At 27.5% G+C, this 25,105-nt stretch overlaps 1 protein-coding gene across 2 annotated transcripts in view; it reads right to left on the reverse strand.

Moving 5' to 3' along the window:
• Positions 1 to 1,837: 1,837 nt before the first annotated feature.
• The window catches only part of LOC129957581 (serine/arginine repetitive matrix protein 1-like), a 41,261-nt gene continuing 17,993 nt past the window's right edge, over positions 1,838 to 25,105 (reverse strand). Inside the window, exons 7-17 of one of the 2 annotated variants that reach the window (XM_056069999.1) lie at positions 23,926 to 24,567; positions 22,526 to 22,649; positions 20,512 to 20,661; positions 18,135 to 18,238; positions 15,533 to 15,825; positions 14,356 to 14,797; positions 13,285 to 13,426; positions 8,671 to 8,790; positions 7,474 to 7,740; positions 5,157 to 5,267; positions 1,838 to 2,103 (exon numbers count right to left, since the gene is read on the reverse strand). In XM_056069999.1, coding sequence (XP_055925974.1) covers positions 1,978 to 2,103; positions 5,157 to 5,267; positions 7,474 to 7,740; positions 8,671 to 8,790; positions 13,285 to 13,426; positions 14,356 to 14,797; positions 15,533 to 15,825; positions 18,135 to 18,238; positions 20,512 to 20,661; positions 22,526 to 22,649; positions 23,926 to 24,567 — 2,521 coding nt within the window. In that variant the 3' untranslated portion in view covers positions 1,838 to 1,977. Of the gene's footprint in view, positions 2,104 to 5,156; positions 5,268 to 7,473; positions 7,741 to 8,670; positions 8,791 to 13,284; positions 13,427 to 14,355; positions 14,801 to 15,532; positions 15,826 to 18,134; positions 18,239 to 20,511; positions 20,662 to 22,525; positions 22,650 to 23,925; positions 24,568 to 25,105 lie in introns of both variants that reach the window. The other variant, XM_056069993.1, reaches the window with a different exon arrangement.

A 25,105-nucleotide genomic window follows, 5' to 3' on the forward strand; every position in this document is an offset into this window, starting at 1 on the left:
GGATGAAAAATTACAATTATGAAGTATTGAATGACCTAATTATAAAAGTTCAATGAATTACTTTTTTTGCAAAATTAATAACCATAAATTTTCAAACATATAAACTACTACATTTTATGCAAATCTTTTAAATTACCTGAATTAATTCTTTTAAAAAAATTAATCTAATTTCTGCTGCTTTTTTTTTATTTTCTGATGTTTGTGGGCTTGTCTTTCTTTTGTGGTGAACTTCATAATTGCAGGAAGGTTGACTTTTATTTTCCTCATTTACAGTTGAAGAAATTTCCTCGAGAACTGCACATGCAGAGGTAGAAGCAGTTTGCTTTTCTGCTAATGTAGAAGGTTTTTCAGAGACTTTTATAGGTGACTCATCTGAAATACAGACTTTTATAGGTGACTCATCTGAAATACATGTTTTTAAGTCCTCTTGATATGTTTTCCAACTTCTGTTCATATTCAGTAAGAGATCTTTGTGAATTGGATCAGTCATTGGTTTTTTTGAGCCATATTTTTCACATGAGGTTTCTTTAGAAGCCATTAAATCATATTTAATAGTCTGCACTGCATCTAGGGAATCAATCTTAAGAGAGGTTCTATAGTCAGTAACAAGTGTATCCATTAAGTTGAATGCACTTTCCACTAATGGGCCATGGAAGCAGCTAAGGCAGGCTTTGACCAATTTAGCCAATGTAGGATACTTATAATCATTTGTGAAATCATCTTTTAAATTAAAAACTTTAGACCAATATTTATCAATTGTACACTTGACTTGATTTCCACTTTCATCAGATGTGTAGAGCATTTCTTTGGTGATATCAATATCACTCTGGTATAACCTTATTTCAGCTTCTACTTTTGACTTTTCATTATCACTAAAAATATGGGACATAAAAGATGATAATTTTTCAAAAGCTAATATTGTACTGGTTTTACCTCTTAGCTCTGGATCTAATGCTGTAAAACTAATTAGATATGAATTTTTAAGGGGTAATTTCTGTTTCATATGCTGAAATTTCTAAATGAAATTCTCTTGCATACATAAATAAAAAAATATTTCAATAAGCGAAACGAAAAATTTACACGTGCATCAATAAATGAAACGAAAATTTTACACAGCGAAGAAAAAAAAGTTCCGAAGCGATCAATGACAAATAGCTAATACGGCGAAAAATCCCCCTTCTCTACTTATTGGCGCCACGCCAGTAGAGATAAGACCTTTGAACCCAGAGTCACGTTATCGCACATCTGGTCGAACGAAGTCTCCCCCTTTTTTTTCTGCCGCGCCTACTTGCCGAAAAGAATCCAGAAGAGAATGTCCGAGAACCGGGGGAATGAGTCATAACTCGCAATAAGGAAAGAACAAAAAAGAAGTTTTCCCCCCCTTTTCACGCATTATCACTGCCTTTGGAGAAAGAAAGGAAAAGTTTTCACCACACACACTGACCTTGCGTTTTCTGCTTTAAAAGCAAACAAAATTACCCAGATCAAAATAAATAATTCATTATTATTCCTACTTCCTTTTGAACGACGATCCCCGGAAATTCCGGGGATCGAAGTTCAAAATCCCCGGAATTCCGGGGTTTCCCCGGAGCACAAACACCCCTGGAATATGATATTTAAAGCAAAAACCAATAACCATTCTAAAGAATAGAAGGGACTCCATTAATTATAATCCATCTTTTTAATTATAAGTGAATAATTTATAGAGAAATATTGAAGTATTTCATAAAAAAAATACATGAAGACACCATTACATTTTAATGTTATTTTAGTTGATATTCTGTAAAAGAAAAATTAAGAAGAGTATAAGTAAAAATAATGACACCATGACGATAAGAAGAATCAAACAATGGTTTTCAATTTTATTTTCTTGTCGATATAGTAAAATCCTGTTTTCTCACATCACATACACAAACTAAGCCCATGGAGAGGCTATGTAAAATTCTGAGATGCACACACAGTCTTAATAGTGGACTTCTAGGAAGAACTTTGATCATCTTTTTCATCATTGTTACCCTCTCGAGCTGCAGCTTGTGCTTTGGATAACGATAGGAGGGCACGTTCTCGTAACTTTCGTTCCACTTCATCCTCTGAAACTGATGCCTGTAATAAAATTTATATAAGTAATGAATTTAATTTATCCATGTTCTTAAAATTAATTATTCCCTAATCACTTTGAGTCAAACTTTAATTTCAGAGTAGCTGGAATTTTGGTTTTTTTCATCCATCTCAGAATCTAATTACTACAACTTTTAAAATGTCAACATAAATCAGAAATCTGGTATGAAATCATGCATCTAAAATCAACAACTATTGCTCAGCAAGATTTAGGGTGTGTCTGCTTTTGAATATAAGATCCACCTTACAATATAACTTTTGAATCCAAGATCTCTTTTTCCTGCTTTCTTCTTACTTTATTATGTCATTTCTTCAACATGGATTTAACATAAAACTTTTTAAAGTTACAAAAAAGTTTTTTTTTTTTTTTTTTTTTTTTGTATAATTATGCAGGTGAAGACTAAAGCTTTATTTCAAGTTAACTCTTATCTGATTCATTAACAAGAAATATATTGCATCCATATTCTAAAAAATATATGCTTTCTTTTAAATAAAGGAAAATATACTAAATTAATAATAAAGATACTAAGTTAAAAATTAAAATATATTCCCTCTATCCAACTTAAATTTGCCAGCTTTGCCAATATTAATTCTAAATTCGAGAAATTTGTCCTTAATTTATGTTGAGGTGTGGGGGGGGGGACAAACAAAAAAAAAGATATCATAATATATATTAAGTCTAATTAATAAATCTGAAAGTAATGTTTTAATGGGAAATACAGATTAAAAAGTAATAGTGAGAGATTCATTCCTTTTTTTCTCTTTTGGGACAAACAGACCTCATTATTTCCCATCAGTTTTTGTCATTTCATTTAACATAATTTTCATCATTTACACAAATAACATTTCAGAATCTTAAATTTTCAGTAATCTTCCTTTAGAAATGAGAATAACAAAATTTAATTTTGACTTAAGTTGTCATTTTCTATTCAAAAACAGAGTATTTTCATACACATATAGTAAAATATGTGTGACAACTATTCAAATTATGCTTTTCCTAATTGGACTTTATACTATTCTTTAATTAAAGAAAAAAGGCAAACAGACAACTAAACTAGGATGCAGAGAGTATATTATTTTGCAAAAATAGATAAAAGAAATTAAGGATTTTAAAGTACTGTCACGAAAAAACATTATTTATTAAAAGTTATCAATTTTTTTTACATTATTTACTACTTTACTGAGTATCAATTCAAAAGAACTAAAACTTGCAAAAAAATTAAGAAATGACAATCTCTTTTATCCAAAAGTATATTTTATATTATGAGTTTTAATTTAGAATTAAGGAGTTTCTCCAGAGCAAAGTTTAGCAATAAAATGACACTATAGCAAAACTTAAAATTTCCGATTACTTTCCTTTTTCACAGATCTATTTTGTACAACTGAACAAATATAATAATAATCAGAGAAACATCTGTACTCACAGAACATTCACAATGAGACCATGAGGAAGTTATGTTACAGACTGTTTCTTTTTAGGAACCAAGATTATCACTCTAGCAATTTCAAGACCATAGTCCAAAATAATAAAATAAAGATACTTCTAAAATTTTTATTTTTATGTTTTTATTTTTTAGCCTTGGTCTTTATTCCATTAAATGGGTTTTCTCCTACTCTTTCTTTTTCTGCTTGTCATTTTGAACAGCATTATTTACTATTCAAAACTTGAATACTTTTCTTACTTATGATAATTTTGTAGGTTGTAACATCACTTTGCCATCTAATTCAGTTGATATCCGAGTTTTACTGTACTGCCAAATAGTATGTAAGCATCTTCTCCATCTTTCCTTTCATCTCAGTTTTGGTGAATTAACACTTGACATGCATGAGGGATTTCCAAATCAGAGTATATTATACTTTTATGGCCAATAAGGCTGATTTTAGCATCATTTTTTAAAAAATGATACATTATAGAAATTTTTAAAATGTCCTTAAACTGAAGTTTTAAGTATTAAAACTTTAGATTTGACATTAACAAACTATTTCATTTTATATAGCTTTTTCTTAGCATATTATATAGCTTCCTAAGAATATTTTTTAAAAATGCATTATGCCATTCGCCAACAGTTCAGCCACTCTCAACTCTTTAGGTACAACCAAGTTACATCCAGTACTTACTTGATTACCACAATATAGAGGCTGAGATTGTTTATGCAATTCTTTTAGTATGACACTTATCCCCCTCCCCTTCTAAAATCAGTTTACAATATTACCAAAGAAATGAAATTAAAAATCATTTAGTATTTCCTTTATTTTAATAGCATATATATATACATGTATGTATAATCTTTTCTGAGAGCAGAAGGCAGTTTTGAAGATAGAAGAGAGGCTTTCAATTTTAAAGTTCACATTTACTGCATCCCGGGAGGCAGGTTTATGTACAAGCGGCATGGACAAGGTACGTCCGCACAAAGCAAATTACAAGAACAAAAAAAAAAAAAAAAAAAGCAAGAGGGAGAAATAAATTATCCCTGGTCTTATATAACATGAATTATTGATAAGGAAAATATTTTTTCACAGTGCTTATATACTATTAAGATTCTCATAGGGATTTCTCACACATGTCGATTCTGATAAGAGAAGCACAGGGATCTTTTAGAAGAATTTGCTTGGCTGTAAATTTCCTATCTCTTCACTCAGATCATGGGAACCGCTGACAAAAGCTTTTTCACAAAGCTTCAGTTAAATTAATTAAGTAGAAAAAGTGGAATGGGATCAGGAAATATGAGAATATTTTAGAATGAAGTTACTATGGGCTGAGTTATGATAAAATTTGGAAATTAATTAGAATTGAAATTAAAAGTTTAAAATATCATTACACACACACACACACACACACACACACACACACACACACACACACACACACACACACACACACACATATATATATAGTGGGATTTAAATTAGTAAAAAATTAAGAAAGGAGTAAAATAAAAACACTTTACATCAAATTTTTAGCATCTTAAATTTAAAACAACAAAGCTATAAACACAATCTGAGAAGTTAAAATTCCAAGATTCAAGAAAAAGATATACCTCTTCTTCCTCTTTTTTATTCTTCTTATGTTTCTTATGCTTTTTGTGTTTCTTGTGCTTCTTATGTTTTTTCTTTTTCTTTTTAGTTACTTCAACATCAGATTCTGGTCCCTGCAAAGAAAATTTTTCTTAGTATTTATCACAAAAATGTGTAATAATTATATTTGAAAAAGATACTCCATTAAAAACCTATCAACTAGAAAATTCATAAGAAATTGCTATACTTTCACAAATATACAATAAGCAAGAATTTTCCAAACTTTCATTATTTTATGCAAGATTGTTCATAAATGTAAATCATCCTAAAATCCCAACTTTGCAAGGCTCTTAAATAAGCAGAAAGCAACCTTGTTATACGTCAGAAATTTAAAAAAAAATGTTGAAAGTTTAAAATCAAAACAATTATAAGAGGACAATACAAGCCCTTCCAGAAAAATGAATGATAAAAAAAAAAGCAATACGGTAACACATCCTACATTTTTACTGCCTGTCTAGTATGAAGTTTTCAAAGAATGAAAAGGAAAATTATCTAATTAATTTATTACATTTTCTCTTTATAGGATTACATCAAATAGCAGGTGTACCACAGATGCCAACTGATGTTAATTAACTTAAAAATACACATTTGCAGCTTTTCAAACATCACACCAGATATGCTGAGAAACGTGTGGGATGAGTTAACATAGTGTTTCAACATTTCCGTATTCTGGAGGGATTCACACAGAGCACTTATAATTGTGTAAAATTCAAACTTTCAATGATAGTTTTTTTATTATTATTATTTCAGTTGAACAAAAAGATTGTACTTTGTTTTATTTTTTAATCTAAAACTATTAATAACTAATCAGCATAAAAATTCAACATTTTACTGAAACTCTATTGACAGAATCATTAATAAGTTTAAGAATAGAATTTCTTTTACATAATTTTATGACACATTATCATAATAAGTGAATTAATTCTTAGTAAAGAAATGTTCTAAAGAAGTCTAATTTGTAAGTCTTTTTTTTGTTTATTTGTTTAATTGAGGATATTTATTAGCACTTGAATTTTGTTCAAAGTCAACTTGGATATCATTTAGCCGTTACAAATTGTTAACAAACATTGTAATTTCAAACAATCGTCGGTGATCGTTTCTACAAAACATAATATTTAACTTAATCAACTCAAAACAAAAATTACTATTATATTCTTAATAGAGTTAAGGACTAACCACAGAAAACGATTATTTTAAAAATCAAATTATAAAATTGGTTCTAATAATTAAATGAATAATAGAAGGAATGTCTGAAGTCACACACCCAGAACCTATTTTTGGTGTACTTTTGTTTGAATAACTGATCTTTGATTGGTCAAAGATCAGTTATTCAGTTACATACAGTCTGATAGTCACTGAAATTCAATTACATTTTTTTAATGCTTACAAGCAGGATAATTGTTACTCAATTTTATACTTATGGAAAATTCCCATAAGTAAAATTCAAGTTTCAAATAATTAAATATATAAAAATAATACAAATATATACAAGCAAGTATATATACATTCAAACAATTCAATTAATGAATAAAAGAGTAAAATTTTGAATATATATGTTTCATAGCATTATTTTATAAATATTCTTATCATTTTAGTTTGAAAGCTTCTCTTCTTTTTGGATGGAGAGATAGAAGTGTAAGGAATTGTGCAATTTTCTTATTTAAAAACTTCATAGGCATATTCATTCAATAAGAATAAATAACCTTTTATAACCTGCAAAGTATTTCAGTTAATATTCAAGAATATTTCATTTTTTGATAAAAATATCATTTATAAAATTAATTTTTGAATTGTCTTTTAACTCTAAAACAGAATTTTTTAAAAAATGAGATATTTAAAAAAATCTAGTAATATCCAGTTTACAATACCCAGCACAATTTTTTCTTCTTTTTTTTTTTTTTTTTTTTTTTTTTCATTAACATGGTATCCTCAAAACAATGATACAGAAATCAATCAATATTTACAAGTTGTTTTATTCCAGTTTAGAAAATTTTTTATATTTTTAAAATACCATATCATGCCAAGTTTCAGTATGCTACAAGTTAATTTGTTTAATCACTATCACCATTTAAAATGCACCAATTTTAATGAAATAATAATGATTTCAGCTTATTTTAAATTAATTAATATAATAAGTTATTTGCAAAATAAAAATCTTCAGATAGTTAAATGCCAATCATTTCCTAATGAATATGCAAAAGCATGCTAAATAAGCAATTTACTGGGAAACAACAAAAACAAAATCATGCAAACTGAGCAGAAAATTACTGATTGCAATACCTCACTACTTTCAGTTGCTTTGGTTTTTCGTTTTTTCTCTTTTAATTCTTTTTCCACTGCAGTTTTCATCTTTTTCTCCATTTTACGGATTTCCTCATCACTAGGCCCCACCCCAGGAGGTGAACAAGATCGATCAGAAGGTGGAGATACCGAACGTTCCACACGCTTATAGTTCATTTCAGGTTCCTTCACTCTTTCAGGACTCACTGATTTTTCAACTTCCTTCATTTGTCGGCTCCTTCTCTTTTCGGAACTGGATTCTATTCTCTGAAGACAAAAAAACATTATCATTAAAAAAAGAGAGAAATTCATGCCATCAAATCAGATATATAATTATAAATGAACCACATGTTAAAAGCAATGAAATTAAAATTCTTCAGAGTTTTAAGTACATAATTACAGTAAGTAATAATTTTTCAACCTATAAAATACTTAAAAGGGAAAATTTAATAGTAAAAACCCCCAAGATAAATTCTTTTCTATAATTAATCCAAATAATCAAAATTATAGATTTGTAATGACACATCTGACTACATTAGCTGAGCAGTATTGACCATTGACTATTCAGCCAAAATTTCACATGCAACTGGAAAATGACCATCTTACTTGTCAGAATATATTTAGAATTAAATTAAAGGATCAGACAAATGATGATAACTTCAAAATCATGAAATTTGTTTGCCATAGTTATGTATTAAGTTTACATTATAATTATTAGCATTTTTATGAACTAACTAATTGATGAATATTAATTACAACTATTATTAATAAAAAAAGAGAATAAGAGCTAGACATTTATGAATTGTTGCAAATACAGGTATGTTAAAAATGGGAATAAAAGTTTATACACCATTCTTCTATATAGCAAAAATACTAAATGACATTCCAATGTAATAAATAACAGCAAATTAATAATGCATATTAAGTGCATAAATTCAATGCAATAAAAATTAACAATAAAACAGAATAAAGAACAAAAGATGCAATGAAAAATATGTTGAAAAATAATTTAATTAAATAATGCATCAAAAATGATGAATTTATTGTAAGTACGTTCATTTAAAATGACTAATAAAAGCAGAATAATATTCAAAAACAAGACAAAAAGTATAATAATCAGAAAATTTCAATTGATTTTTCATCAATTCTGTAGCTACTTAATCTCCTATTATTCTTTCACACAATCCTTTTACTTACATCATCTTGTATATTTCTATCTTCCTCGGTAGTTTTAGAATGACGAGCAGGCGATGGTGATCTTGATACAGAGCGTCTTTTAACTTTTCTCGGCACAGAATCAGAAGATTCCTTTTTGATCTAGCAAGGAACACAATTTATTTCCACCATGTTTTTAAAATATTTTTTTTAATTTAGTAAAATGTTTTTATAATGGTAAGATTACTTTCAAACAAGAGAAATGACATACATAAATGAAAAAATGTATAAATCAATGTCCATTTGTAAATTACAGAAAATTCTTAATCTTGTTACATTTCATTAATTCTTGATTTTACACAAACACATGTTTGCATTTGCACAAACAATACATTGTGTAAGATTTACTAAAAAAAAAATTTCTTTATAGCAACTTAATTTAAATACACAGTAGTAAATTTACATTCTACTTAATATAATTAATCTGTCTAGTTTAACATAATAAGCATGCTATATTAACCAATCATACTGAATTTAAATTGCAGTAACAAATATTAAACAAGAGAACAATTTAAAAACCAACCAGGGAAATTAAATCTAAGGCATTTAATATAAGCAGGTATTATATTCAATTATGCCAAAATAAATTTAAGAGTTCCAATTTGATTCTTAAATAATCATATGTTTTAAAAGAATTTAAAAAATAAAATTTCATTATGCTTACTATTCTAATCAACATTTCAAAAATAAAAATCTATAGGGAAACACAAAGCGAGAAAAAAAAAATCAAACTTAAATTTATTTCATGTAATTCCAACCACATGTACATGTACGTCTTCAAACAATTTAAACTGACAAATAAAGTAAATTGCTTTTTAAAAATTATTAATCTTACAATATAATGAATAATGACAATGCTTTTTCCCTCTTCAAATTTTAGAAGTGAAATTTAAGTACAGTCTGTCTCTCTCTCTCTCTCTCTATATATATATATATATATATATATATACATTTCTCTATTCTAAAACTAATTATGAAAAATAAAACCTTTAATGCCTATCACTATAGAAACATGTTTTCTATAAATGAATGAAATATTTCATGTAAGGAATCCACTTTATATTTAGATTAACTCAAACTCTCCCCCCCCCCTCTAATACCAACACTTGATTTCGAATGCATGCCTGAATTCCTTTAGATTAAAATAGCCCAAATAAAATAACATTTTGTAACTGTGAGTAAACAGTTTACGAGTTAAGTAATTGAAAATTTGAAGTTCTAATATTAAAAAAGATTTTCCAGTATATTTGAAGAAATAAATTTTTCATAAGAATGCTCAATTTACATTAAAATAACCAGTAAGAAAGAATATATTTATATATTTTTTAAAATATAACAGTAATTTTATATTTTTAACTAATTTTGAAACTTACAGGATAAAAATAATTGAATGGACAAGTGTTATGAGAAATTAGTACAAAAATTAAGTACTTTTAAGCAGTCTTTAAGAAACTTGTCCAAAAAATTAAACAATGTTGTACATGTATGTATACAAAAATTTGTATATGTATTGAATTGTTTTATATGTAGTGAATTGTTTTTTAAAAAATTTTTGACTGAAGGAGTAACTAATATTATTTTGAATTTTCTTATAATAAAAATCATTGTTACAAATACTGTCCACAACTTTTTTTAAAAAATACATTCATACACTATGCATCCTGATAGGAACTCATTTCTGCCAAACAGCTTTTAATATCTATATCAGCTTTTGGAAAGCTTTCCAAACAGCATGATTTTACTGTTTTAAATGGAGTAATAACATTTTTACAAAAGAATTCTCTGACAGAATTTAAAAAAAAAAATCATTAAAATAGAATGAAAAACAAAATGTCTTAACATTGTTTTAAAGAATTTTTTTTTTTCTTTTAAAAATAAATGCTAACAGGAGAAGAAGAAGGTTGATACATATAACATATTCCACTTCTGTTACATTTCAAACCAAATTTCATTTTGGACAAATGGGAACCAAACACAATTAAAGAAATGACTTATGAGATGGTTAATTAATGAAAAAGCAAAGAAATGAAATTATATATTCATTGAAAAAATATATAATATGAAATATATTACTAATAAAATATTATTAAATTAAGTACAAAAGCAATTCCTACTATTTAGTGTAGATTATCACAAAATACTTTTTTGTTAAATATTTTTATTTTATTTTATATGCTTTCTGGTCAAAAGATATGAAGTATATAAAAAATTCTTTTAAATGATTGAAAGCATCATTTGATGAAAATTTAAACATGCAAATCAACTGAGTAATACTTTATCTGTATCAACTATAAAGGAATATTTTAAGAAATAAATCTTTGATTTTTATTTTTCAGCTCTGCACAAAAAAAACTTTTATTTTAAGATAATTTTATTAATACAAATTGTCTAATTTATTCAAAGTTTTAAATTATTTTAGATAATATACCTCAAAAATACTATTTATTAGCAATTAAATCATTAAAAACATCGATTTTTCTTACAGCAAAGTTTTCATATTAAAGACTAAAATGAAAACTTGAATAAAGAAAAATATTAACAGAATAATCTATCTGCCATATTGGCATATATATAAACAGCCTTTAAATCTTTTTTCCTGTATATCTCAGTTTAAAACCAATTTGTTTAAAATTTTAAGTGAGTAAAATTACAGAACATACAGGCAGATTATCAGAAAATTAATCATGTATCGGAATCAGAACATTATACAGAATAAGTAGATAGAAAATTAGGGCCTAGTAATTGGAAAATTACAATGCCCCTCCCTTAACATAAATACAATTTATATATTTTCCAAGAAGATATTCTTTCAAATCAAATGGTATTGATAATAAGCAATAACAAGTATCCTGATAATTTGGGAGATTATACAAAATTTTGAAACTCAGAATTCTAGTTGAAAGATAATGGCTCATGGAATGTCAGGAATTTCAATGAAATATCAGCTATTCAGCAAATTATCTCTTAAAATATTCACCATATATAAAAATCCCTTTAAGATTCCTAATTTCCATCCTCAAGATATTTTCATTCATTAAAAATAAATAATATTACATAATCATAAAACAACTGTTATTACTATTGTTACTGTTGTTATTACTATTCAAGGAGATTCTGTATTCTCTCCAGTACTATGCCATTTATATAAGCAATCTTTAAAAGACCTATTTGGTTAATAGCAAAATTCGATAAAAAAGTGGAATTATGGATTGTAATACACATTGATGCACTTATACTATATACAAAAGGATTAGCATAAAATGTATTAAGTATTAGCACTTCTTTATAGTAATAAATATACTTATTTGAATTAAAAAAGTCCTATCTTTAAATAATCAACACAGATCTTTCAAAATCAAGAGAAACTAAAATGTAATTCTTGTTTCAAACCTCTAATTTGATAAATAGATACTAATAGTATAAAATGAATAATATAAATAAAAAGCAGACAGTAATTATGGACAATCATGTATTTTAATTTATAAGAATATCCTGTTTTACATGGAATTTGATGGACATATATTTTCTTAAAAATACAAGCCTCTAAATATGACTGTTTTCAACTACTACTAATTAGGAAGTTTACATTTTATTGAATGAAGTAATATAGGAAAATATTTTCATCTTAATGATTTAATCTCCTAAATCTTATAATTTCAATAATTTTTATTGAGTAATATTATCCGTAAGCTAAAAACAAAAACTGATTGTATGCAGCAAAATTCTCAAAAAGGCATAAAAATCTTACAAAATCCCTTAACTCTGATCAGAAAACAGAATTTTTGGAGTTTATGTATAAATATGAATCAAATTTAAACAATATTTAAAGTTTCATTTAAGAGGTATTTTAAACTTACAATGTTCAATGAAGGAGATTCTAAATTCAATCAGTTGAAAATAAATGTAACCACCTCAGCTCAATCCCAAATTGAAACGGCAAAAACTAATTAAATTCATAATTAATTCAACATATAAAGGATTCAAAGAACATTCACAGCTGTTTTATGACAAGTTTATCTGGCAATGACTTAGAAAAACAGGCAATAATCTAAAGCAATCAGCATTAAAGTCAAAGCTGCTATAATAAACTATCATTAAACTGCCATTCAATGCTATAAATCAAAGTTCTGAATATTATCTTTCATGACTAGAACTTTGAATTTTTATTATAAATTAAGACGATGCTTTCTGTTGAAATAAATCAGTCCTATTCTATGAATCACAAATAGAAATATATTTTCATAAATGGTTTATAGTCCAAGCCAGTCATATTAGTTTTTTTTTTTTTTTTTTTTATCCTTTTTATTATTGAAAAATTCACATAATCCTAGAAACTAGTTTTGAGATATTTATTTCTTTCCAAAATCAAAAATCTGTCATATCCAATCTTAATAAATACAGCCAAATTTATAAATTTGTGTATTGTCTTAATGGAAAGTAGACATGCAATTTTTGCAAGACATCAAGTAAAATTATTTTAAAAAAAAATATTGGTTTCTTTCATATTTTATATACATATATAATGCACTGTCTTTTAAGTTATGCATTTAACATCTTTTTGACACTTCAACCAAAACGAGAAACTACATCACTCACCTTCATTCTCTGAGCAGGTGGTGATCCATGTGATGACGAACTAGATTCACGAGAGACTTTACGCTTTTTCTTTACTTGACGCACCTCACGCACAGGTGATGGAGAAGGAGATGCAGTCTGAGGGGGCGGAGGAGAAAATTTTCTACAAAAATCAAATATTGGTTTATAAATCTGATTAAATAAAAATGACAAAATTCAAACATTTTTTAAACTTTAATTAAACATTCATTAATAGTTACAACCAAAATCCTTAAAATGCTGTTCACAGCAGTTATTACAGCTAACTACTTCATCATAACAAAAGGAAACTTAAATTGTTTTAAATTAAAGCACAATAAACTGAGCAATTCAATTGGTTAGAAGTATAAATAAAGAGTTCAATTCTTCAGTTGTTGAGGGTGGAAGCAATACTAAGGTTTTATTATGAAATATCTACAGAAAATGAAGGATAAACGTTCATAACGAAGGGAGATAACTTATTCAATTACATAAACAACACACTTCACATACAATTAATTCAAAGAATTATTAGGTGCAACGAAAAATCCATTTTACGACAGCTTAACCATCTTAATAAATAATATTTTAATAAAAACAATTTAATACATAAAAAAATTGTTTTAAAAATTTATTTCAAACAACAGATATATGAATAAGTGGAAGCAAATTTCATATAGAATATGTTTAGAAGTTGAAATGTTTCTCAAATGTATTGACAGCGATTATTTTGCAAATGACTGAAATGTACAAATTTAAAAATGATTCATTCACAAATATTTTTTTAAAAAAACAAACACTTCTAAATAAAATATGAAAAACCTAAACAGTTTTTTAAAAAATATATAAAAAACAATAAAAGATAATAAATTTGCCAATTAATTTGAACTAAGCTTACCCTTTAACATAATTCTTTCACTTTTCATCATATTAATTTTGTTTCGTATATAGCACTTAATGTAATTTTAAATGCTTCAATGCATTATAAATAAATCAGAAAAGAATTACAAATTATCTGACAATGAAATGACAAATAAGACATCCACAGTCAATGAGATTTGAATTTATATTTACCTTTTCTTTTGACCATAAGATCCACTACGTGAACGTCGTCGCCTCTCCACAGGGGAAGCTGTTCTTTTTTCCATAACAACTCTATCCATAGGTGACCTGCCTCTTCTTTCATTAGATAATCGGGTTACACGTTCACTAGGCGAGACTCTACCTCTAACATCACTAGGAGATCTTCGTCTCTCCCTCGACCTATTGCGAACATCTCCTTGATCAGTTGACCTAGCTGGCATCTCATTAGGGGACCGACCCCGCCTTTCTCTTGATGGAGCTCGCATGTCACTTGGAGATCGCCCACGGCGTCTTTCATGAGGTCGCACTTCTTCTGTTGAAGGAGATCTTGGTCTATTTCTTGGGCTTGGACGCCTACCATAACTTCTGCTAGCTCGTTGTTCTTGGTCATAAAAGCGTCGTCTGTCTTCTGGAGTTCGACGTCTACGATCGACTGCTAATTGAAAGAGCACAACAGTGGATTTTTTCCATGTTAAACAAAAAACATAACTATAAAAAAAATTTGACATGATTCTAAGATTCCACAAAATAATTCAAATTTTAGATTATGAAGTTCCATTCAAATTTACATTTGGTTAGGACAAGATTTATTTTGATAATTAATTAATTAGATTATTAATCAGTGAAGTGTTTTCAGGAAGAGAGTATTTATTTCCCTTTTTTTAAAAAAATATTCTCTACCAAGGATCAGGCAGATTTTGAAGGATTATGCTAAAAGAATTGTAGCATAATTTTTAAAAAATTTTTCAAGAAGCTAGAGCATTTCATTCTGATTAAACAATCATGATAATTTTTCTACCTTCTAACATTTATAATGCCTTTAAAGCAATTTAAATCTAGATACAATTAAATAAACACTGTTATAGAAATGCCTCTCACACAAATAATTGCCTTACACTTTATGTTAAAATAAAAATTCATTCAAAATTGAGGATTTTAAAATTTACAAATTTAAATGTTTTGAAATATAATTATCAGAATAAAGATATATAAAACAATTAAAACTATTTTTTTATTTTAAAAAATGGATCTAAAAAAAAACAGAAGAGTCAAAATCTCTCTCTTAAAAGATTATAGGAAACTATGAATAATACAGTCTACAAATACATTTAATATAAGATACTCCATTAACTGCTGAGTTAAAAGAAAAATTTCTATTATGGTTTACCTGGAGGCCGTCTATCCACAGGGGATGAACGACGTCGATCCATTTCTCTTCTATCAAACTCTCTGTTGTCTCTATAATTACGGTTATCATTATAGTTCCGATCTCGATTGTACCAACTTCTTTCTCTTTCTCTCTCCATGCGATAAGACCTTTCTCTTTCATATCTAGCCCGTCCAGGAGAACGTCTTTCTTGAGAAAAGGATCGGCGACGCATTCTGTCATCTGTGGGGGATCGACGTCCCCGGAACTGAGGTGCATCACGAGCATTACGTCGTCTAGGTGAAGCACTACCTCTGAAAACACAAATTATCAATAAGGTAAGAAGCATTTAATTGTAAAATGAATATATAATAAAGGCAAAATATTAATTAAAACTATTTTCAGATTTCAATTATTAATTAAAAATCAAAGCATAAAAATCATTCAGTTAGTAATAAGAAATGGTATTCTTTTTTAAATACATTTTGAAAACTGTTAATAATTCATTTCATGCATTATAAGAAACAACTGCAAATCTATTACTAAAATACTAAAAGTTAAGAACAGTGAAAAAATTGAAAGTAGTTTTTAATAACATAGAATATTTTCTATAGGTTGAATATAGGGTAAAGATATTAAAAATGTGATGATGGTGCCCTATTTGAATACAATTTCATTAATATTAAAAAAAAAAAAAAAAAAAAAACTATGGGGTTTTTTTTTAAAAAAAATTTCTATTTTGATACAATCAAGGTAAGTAGTCAAATTTTATCTTAAAAAGTAAGTACTTTATAAGCATCTTCAGGGGAAAGAAAAAAAAATACACATTAACAAAAAATAGGTTTGATTATAGAAATTTGTGTTACAATGAAATTTACTACATTAAACAAGAAAATATCTAATTTTTATACAAACATAAAAACAGAATGCTACAAATAATTATTGGACATTTTTAACAAACATGGAAATGAAGTTATTTAAAAGACGTTTTCTGCAAATTCTAAATGAAAAGTTTTAATAAAACAATTTTATTGCACATCTATATTAAAATATAATTAATGAGTATTAAGAAAAATGTATTCATAATACATAGAAGCCATAAATTATTCTAGAACATTTATTACAACGAAGGTTTTGTATCAAACTATAAAAGTACAGATATAAAGTTGAGCTGCATGAAGCATTTAATTTTTGATTAGAATATCAAGTAAAAGTAAAGAACATTAAAATCTAAAGTAGGGTTTCATAAAACAAAATTTTCATAATGACAGTCATTGAACAAAAAATTTTACTCGTATTTCAAGCGCCCATTTGCAAAATAAATGAGAGGGAAATGATACAAGAATCTGACTTTATATTCAGATGAAATAGCAGTATGATGTTTTGATTCAGTTTTTCAAAAACTTATTAAATGGGTTGGTAAAATAAATACAGATCTCTGAACCTATTTTTATATATTTTACATTCTTCCCTGGTTTTGGCATAAAACAAATATAATTAATAATGATTAGTTTTTAACTCCCTAACATATAAATCCACGAAAGGAAATTTAAATTTTTTTCAAAGAAAAATATTTGTGATATAATGCAAAGATTTAAAAAAAAAAAAAAAAAACTCACAGCATATTTATTTTTAAAAAATTAGTTTCTATATTTTTTTTAACATGCGAGTTAAAAAAAATATAGAAAATTAATATGAAAAGATTTATCAAAAATTTTAAAGCTTTATAACAACTTTCAATTTATTAATAAAAAAATTAAGATAGGCTTTTGATTCACATTAATTTTGAATAATAATTTTAGAACTTATTTTGAGAATAATTAAGAATTAACCTTTGAAAATGTGACAATATATATCCTGATGATTAGTAAAAATTATAAAGAAAAGTTTGCTACTTTTGACTATTTGACTATATTTTTGCTTTTGATAAAATTCTCTATACTTTTTTAAAGTAAGAATAAAAGAAATATATAAATAAATTTATGTGCAAGGTATATTGAAAAGTATATTTAAAATCATGAAGTAGGCATACTGTCTTGCAGTAAGTAATAGAATTTTAAAATTCTACTATAAAATTTTAAAACTTGACAAAGTAACTGTTGAACTAGAATTTTTACTCTTATATAAAAAAAAGAATAAAATAAAATACAAGGGAAAAAAAGTCAACAATGGACAATTAGAATTTTCACATTTAGAAGCACATTAAAGTGGCAATGTGTGTTTGTGTGTGCATGTATATATCTAGCAGTCACAAATCAGTTTTTTTAAAAGTCTGATAGCACAATTTATATTAGTTTCCCAGAAATTTCTTATTCTGGGAATTCTTAAGATTTGCTTATTTTTTTTAACTCATCATAATTTTAAAATTAGTAATTGGAAATACATAATATATGAATGCATATTATTTTTTAAAACCTAAAGAGAAACCAAAAAATTACTAAACTATTATTTCTTTGTAGTCTTTATAACTTGATAAAAGTTTTTTTAAAAAAGAATACTAATATATCTGTAAGAAGTAAATGACAAAATTATAATAAAAAATACTAAAGGAAGTAAAGGAAATTTTATATTTAATATTCTAATAAAAGACTTTATAATACAAAGAATTATATGCAATTCTTACCTTCTGTTGAATGATGGACTAGGTCGGCCTTTTCTAGGAGATGGTGAACCTGAACCAGAATCAGAAGAGCCAGAAGAAGATGAGGAAGAACCTCTTGGATTAACCTGGGGGGAAAATCAGTTTTTTTTATAAGAAAAAATGATCACAAATTGAATTTTTTTTTTTTCATGTGCAATTTGCATTTTAAACATTTCTGAAATATTTAATTTTTGAGACTTCTTAAAAATTAAATATTTCAAAAATGTTTCAAAAAACATTTAGACCTTTAAAAAAATTTTCAGAAAAGTAGTATTACTTCACTGATAGATAAGTGCTTTAAAGCAAGGTTATAAACATATTTGTGCTTTAAATGTTTAAAACATGAAACCAAATATCATATTTCTTATAATAGGGTGTGTTAACTTTTTTTAAAAAGTAGTAATAGAAGTAGTATGACATACTCATTTATCTCTAATATTATATTAATATGTTATATATTCTCAATGCTGTCCTGTTCAATTATACATCTATTTTGAGAAGGTACACAATCTTTAACTTCAGACAGACAAGTATTTTGAAAGGTAAAAGTGAAAAATTAATTAAAAGAATAGTGCATCACAGAGAAATAATAGAAGGGTTAAAATTCATGCAATAGTGCTGATATCTTATCAAAACAGATTTGTCTCAAACCTCATTCGATATGATGATTACTACACTGCAGCCTTCTAGTGATAGACAAACTCACAAAAAGGCAGAATAAAAAGATCATTGAAAAAATATTAAATTCTAAAGAGGAAAATCCAAAAAAAGATTGAGAAAGGTTTCAAGTTAACAATTACAAAAGAAAAATCAAGTTCGATTAAGAGGAAGAATCAATTTCATCAAAAAACAGAATATCTTCTTTGCAATATTTTTATCAAAAAGTAAAAGTTTGTAGTTAATAGTTAACATAATTTATTGAAGAAGAATATAATTTTGAAAAATAATATCAAGAATTCTTTTTAGGATTTGATTATCGAATCCAAGTGCATGACTGAATTTCTGACAAATAGATTCCTACATTTTCAAATTACTGTTTTGTATTACTTGAAAAATTTGTATACAAATGAAAGTTTCAAGAATGATTGAAAGATTACTTTTATCTGCAATAAACCAAGAATATAATTTTCTTACATAATTAATATAAGATTTAATTCGAGGGTGATTTATAATCAAAAAAGTTACTTAGCTTGGATTTACTAAATGGATTTATTGTAGAAATGAGAATTCATATTTGTCTGCCGCATTCTTAAGTTCAGATGGGTCTGAACTCTTGAATTGATAGGTATGTTTGTACCCATTGGAAACAGTGCATGTGTAAAAAGTTCTTATTAACAGATTTCAAAATATCTTCAATCTCTATTTTGTCTTTCCATGCATAAGCAACTTGCCAGTTAATCAAATTCAATAAATCTGCTAATACTTAATGTACTGCATGTGGGATATACACTTTTTAGATATTTCACAATCTGTCAGTGGTGTGGGAATTAGGTAAAAGTATGTATTGAGTAAACTTATACCTGCTACATGCTTAAGATGTATTGATTAGACTTGTGTCTGCTTTGAGATATACACAACATGCAAAAAAAAAAAAAAAAATGCTTTAATTGATAAAATAATGAAAATATAATCCCTTTATTCTAAAAAACTTAAGTTATGAACTTACAAATCATTTAAAACTATCTTTTAAAATTAGAAGACTCTTATAATTAGAAGATAACTTCGTTAGTTAGAAGAAAAGTTAAGAAAAATGAAAGTTAGAAGATGAAGTTTCTCATCTTACTCCATTGATTTCGCAGTTACAGATAAGAGAAAATATGTAATCTCTGTTTCTTGTAACTTTTCTCCTATATTTCGCAGAAAATTCCACATTTAACAAAAATAAATTTTGTAACATTAAGCAATATTTACATAATACAAACTTCCTGTAAATAAAATTTTGTTCCACAAAGTTAAAATGAGTAATATTTATTTGAATTGAATTAAAAATTCTATTCTATAATTGAGTCAAACAGATACACACACAATATTTGTATAAAACCAACAAATGCATACTGAATTGTTATAGGGCAAAATCCACCATTTTCCCCCAAGAAAATCAAATATATTTTTATCATTCCATTTTCCAAATCCTTGTGTGAACTACTTTTGCCATCAATATCAACTTTTCTTTTCTTTTTTTTTCAGTCTGGCAATCAGCTTTCCACCTATTTTAATATCAAAAGTTCTAAAATTGTGCTTCAAATCAATTTGGTGTTGACTGTGGTCTCATTGCTAAATTCACCAAATACTAAAAATCATAAAAACAGAAAATGCTTTAGGTTCTTTAAAATGTACCGAGGATTCAAGGTATACATACCTTTTTGGCTACTCTTCCTTTTCCTTCAAGAGCTTTCCTGACAGGAGACTCTTCTTCAGAGCTAGATTCAGAATTTTTTCCATGTGAGCGATAATGTCTAGTCTTTTGAATGGAATTCTTTTTAGGGGCAATTTCAAAGTCTTCTTTCTCCTGTAAAGGTAGAAAAACAAAATCCTATTATACATAGCAAAATTATACTACTGATCTATTTAAATATTTTTTAATTAAATGCCTTTCAGAGTAAATATTAAAAAAAAATTAGATAAATATGAAAAACAATTGTAAAATTAGAAGAGAATAATAATAAAAAAAAAACAGTATCATAAATATTAAACACAATTTCAACCATGAAAATTCTTCTTGATATAAAGCACCTTTTTCTAAACTATGGATCGCATGATTTACTGAGAGCCCACTTCAATTGTTGATAAGTTGCAACAATCTCAAATATATATGTATCATCCCACAATTTCCAAAAATTTGATGGGGGTTTAAAATCTTCAGCAAATCGCATGATAACAATCCTATAATAAGAGTACAGTCTGCATACTATTGACTTAGTTCAAATGATAAAAGAAACAAACAAATAAGTCTTTTTTGAGCATTTGGATAAGATACTCAAAAAACATGATACATTTGGTAACATTTTTTTTTTCTTCACAAAGTCCCCCTCCCTTTTTAAAATCTCTTTTGAAAAGAATGTGAACTGTTAGAAAAAATTCAAGGCTTTATGAGTCATTAAAAACTTGGTTTCTTAAATGAGATTGTAATATCTAATAGTATGAAAACCCCTAACATAAAACAAACATATGTTAGCAAACTGATTATATACATAAATTAATCTAGGACAATCAATCTGCAAATCCATTAAATAAGTCATAAGTTATTTTTACAGAAGATAACTACAGTAGAAAATTAAACAATGGGTCATTTAATAACAGAAATCTGAACTCATATCAGATGTGTTCTAGAACAGAATTATTATCAGAATGGTAAGATACTGTTTTAATCAATTGCATCTTTTTAAATTTTGTACATGTTCTAATGAACATAACTCCTAGAAACTATAACGTAATGTTAATGTCTGGTTCATTTAGCTTCTAACTTTTATAGTACCATAACTTAGTCATCTTGTAAATTATACAAATTTTAAAATGAATGTTTCTTTTTAAATTTCAACAATGGAGCAAACTGACATGATTACATATTTGAGGAAACAATGAAAACAATTTGAATCTATTGTAATTTCTAATAATGGATTACAACAATGTAAGCCATTGTTAGAAATTTTTAAAAATTGTTAAAATTTAGAAAAAAGTTTCACGAATACTAAATTAGTATAATTAAAAAAATAATCTTGCTTTTTTTTTTTTTTTTTAAATTTTAAGATAAAAATACTTTTATCCTGTAATATTTCTGGAAATTATGAAGAGGGAAAAAATCGCTTAGTTTGTAATTAATTAACATTTTAAACAACACTATTTCGAGGAGCACATTCCCACCCTCTAAAGCTTATATGTAAGTGTGGTTGCTCCATGTCAAGCACTCTGACCTGCAGAATGCCAATCCACATACATTCATCTTTATTGCTAGATTAATGACTCGAAGATTATAGACTTGAGAATGCCCAACATCTATACTTGTATGCAATATTACTGAAGCGATGTTTGGTTTTATAAATATAATAATAACTAAATGAATAAAATGAAATTGATTGAAACTTGATCAATTAAGATTCATAAAGTTCTACAATACTTTACAATTCATAGAATTTGTTTTACATATTTTAATTTATTTGTGAAAGAGGAAAATGAACTTTTATGTAGGCTGTGCTTGTGGTTCCCTCTCAACTTAGCTACTTTTGACAAATATCTAGTCTGCGTAGTTGGAAATTCACCACCTAGGCATGCAATTTTGGTTGATAAATGGGAATTAAATTACAAATCTGCAAAAGTTTTTATATATTTTATAGGAAGCAAGGTAATAAAATGTTTAAGAAAAAATTGATATTCACTGATTTTTTGGGTGCTTCTACTTCAGGAGAAGATCGTCGCTTAGCTCTCTTAGCTGGTTCTGGAGACGCCGATGCTGATGATGCTGAAGAGCCAGATGAAGATTCTGATGATGAACGTGATTTTCTTTATAAAAAAAATTAAAAGTTAAAACATACTTTGCTAAGGATAATAAATAAATTTCTGTGTAAGGACTTAAAAAGAAAACTTGACTTTACTTTTGTATGCATCTGAAAACGAGAAAAGACCATACCAAATTTTTTATAAATAAGAAAACCTTCCATTTAAAATCTTATTAGTAGTTGGAATATGAAATGAAATGCAAACTGCTTTTATATGAAGCTTCTAATTATTGTTTTGAAGTATATGATCGCTTCTCGTTTCTAATGGATAAAATATTAAGAGTTAAATTATTTTTAGTTCCGAAATAATGCTAAGAGATTTAAACTCAGAAATGATACAAAATTGATGTTCACTGTTTGCAGGAAAGGCTTCATATGCGATATGAGGAGTTTACAGAATTATCACTCAAAAAATTTTGCACAGCAACAGATCAATATATCTAGAAGTACATATTAAATAAATTAAAATGCACTCAGTAAAATTGTTTGAAAATGCTTCCAGTCATCTGCAAACATTAAAAATAGAAATTCTCAATAAAGCAAATTTAAAAAAATTTCAAACCTCCTCATTCCTAATTGAAACACCATAGGAAGATAATGACTTGGAAACAATGTCATGTATCTTTAGTTTATTTTTGAAATTTACTCCTTAATTATTCAATAGATGCACAGCGCACACAAGTATTTATTATTATTTGCAAAACAGGTGAGTATAAACCAAGGCACTAAAATAGTAAAAAAAATAATGTAAAATATATTAAAAATATAAATATAAAATTAGAGACAAAAGTTGTAAAAATAAATTTGGCACTGTAGAGAAACTTATTTTTTGAAATGATAAGATACTTTGAGGTACTGGGGAAAAGGATTAAAATTTTTAAAATTACCCAAAATGTAATACTCAATTCTACAAGAAACAATTATAGGTCATTACTGTTAGCAATATGTCCAATGTTTACCTTGCAGAATATTTTAAATCCATTTTTTCATAATGCATACTACAAGATTATAGTGATAGTATGTCAACCTATAAACGTTATAAATGTTTTTCAAAAATATTTTTTGAACTCAAAAGGTGCTCCAATTGTTTAGCAACTCAAATATCTGTTGTTGATTAGATCAGAGGGTGAAAATGAACAAAAAAATTGTTAATAATAAGATTCATATTTTCCTGTCATCTGCAAACATGACTATTTAAAAAAAAAAGAAAAGAAAAGAAATTACTATTGCTTTCCATTTGACATGAAAAATATTTTTTAACCTTTCAACAGTAATATTACCTAGGAGGTGGAGGAGAATGCCGTCTTTGTGGAGAGCGTCTTCTTGCAGGAGATTTCGGGCGAGGGTTCTTCCTTGGAGGACTTCGTCTGTGAACTGGAGAATGTCTTCGAACAGGAGACCTGGATCTGGAACGACTGCGTCTCATTGGCCGATTTCTAGGTGGAGGTGACCGGCTACGACGAGGAGATCGATGTCTTTTGAGAGGTGGTGAGCGACTTCTTCTGCCAACAGGTGAACGACTGTGCTTCCAACGACCTGCTGGAGATCGCCGAGGAGACAATCGTTTCCTTGCAGGAGATCGGCTTCTGCTCCTGCGAGGTGCTCGGGCTGGTGGAGGTGAGCGGCTAGCATGAGAAGCACTTTTCCTCTTGGGAGATGACTTGCGACGATCATCTGAAGATTTTCTTCTAGCAGGAGATGGACTCCTACTTCGTCGAGGAGACTTATCTTGAACGGGAGATGAGGACTTGCTTTTAGGAGGTGATTTACTTCGTCTGCTTAAAGGAGGAGTTTTCTTATTGTCACTGCTAGGAGACAGGACTTCCTTCCTTGGTGATTTACTCCTAGGAGGTGGAGAAGGTGACACATGGCCGTTGTTTTGGTCTACAGAGCGGCTCCTTCTTTGAGAACGAGAACGGGACCTGCAGGCGGTTTTAGGCAAGTTGACATTCAGGGTATTCTGCTTTCAAAAACAAGATACAGTAAGACCCCATTAAATATTCCAAAACAACCAAACGCTAAATCAAACAGCGTTAAATGGGATGTTTTTTAGTATGTATAAGGAAGGCTAAGTGAAGCAAAACAACACATACATTATTTTTGTTTCAATATGGATTATCATTTAGTATTACACTAATTATAGCTCTTTTTATTGCTATTATTTATTTATAATTCCTTGAGTGTAGTTTAAATACAAATGGATTTGTGGAAACCAAAAAATAAGTATTTAAATAACTAAGTTATTTAGTTATTATAAGCAAGTTTAAAGTCTCCAGACAATCTTAACAGAAATGTCAAGCATCTAAAATTCATTTTTGCATATGAACATGCAATTACAATCTATCTATACTTATATAAAGCTCAATGTGTGTGTGCGTGCGTGTGTGTGTTGGCGCTCTACAGGTCAGACCGTTTGATCTACAGCTACCAAATTTGGTACATGTATACCTTGGAGGTCAG

This window comes from Argiope bruennichi, chromosome 2 (assembly GCF_947563725.1).
Source record: "Argiope bruennichi chromosome 2, qqArgBrue1.1, whole genome shotgun sequence".
Lineage (NCBI taxonomy): Eukaryota > Metazoa > Arthropoda > Arachnida > Araneae > Araneidae > Argiope > Argiope bruennichi.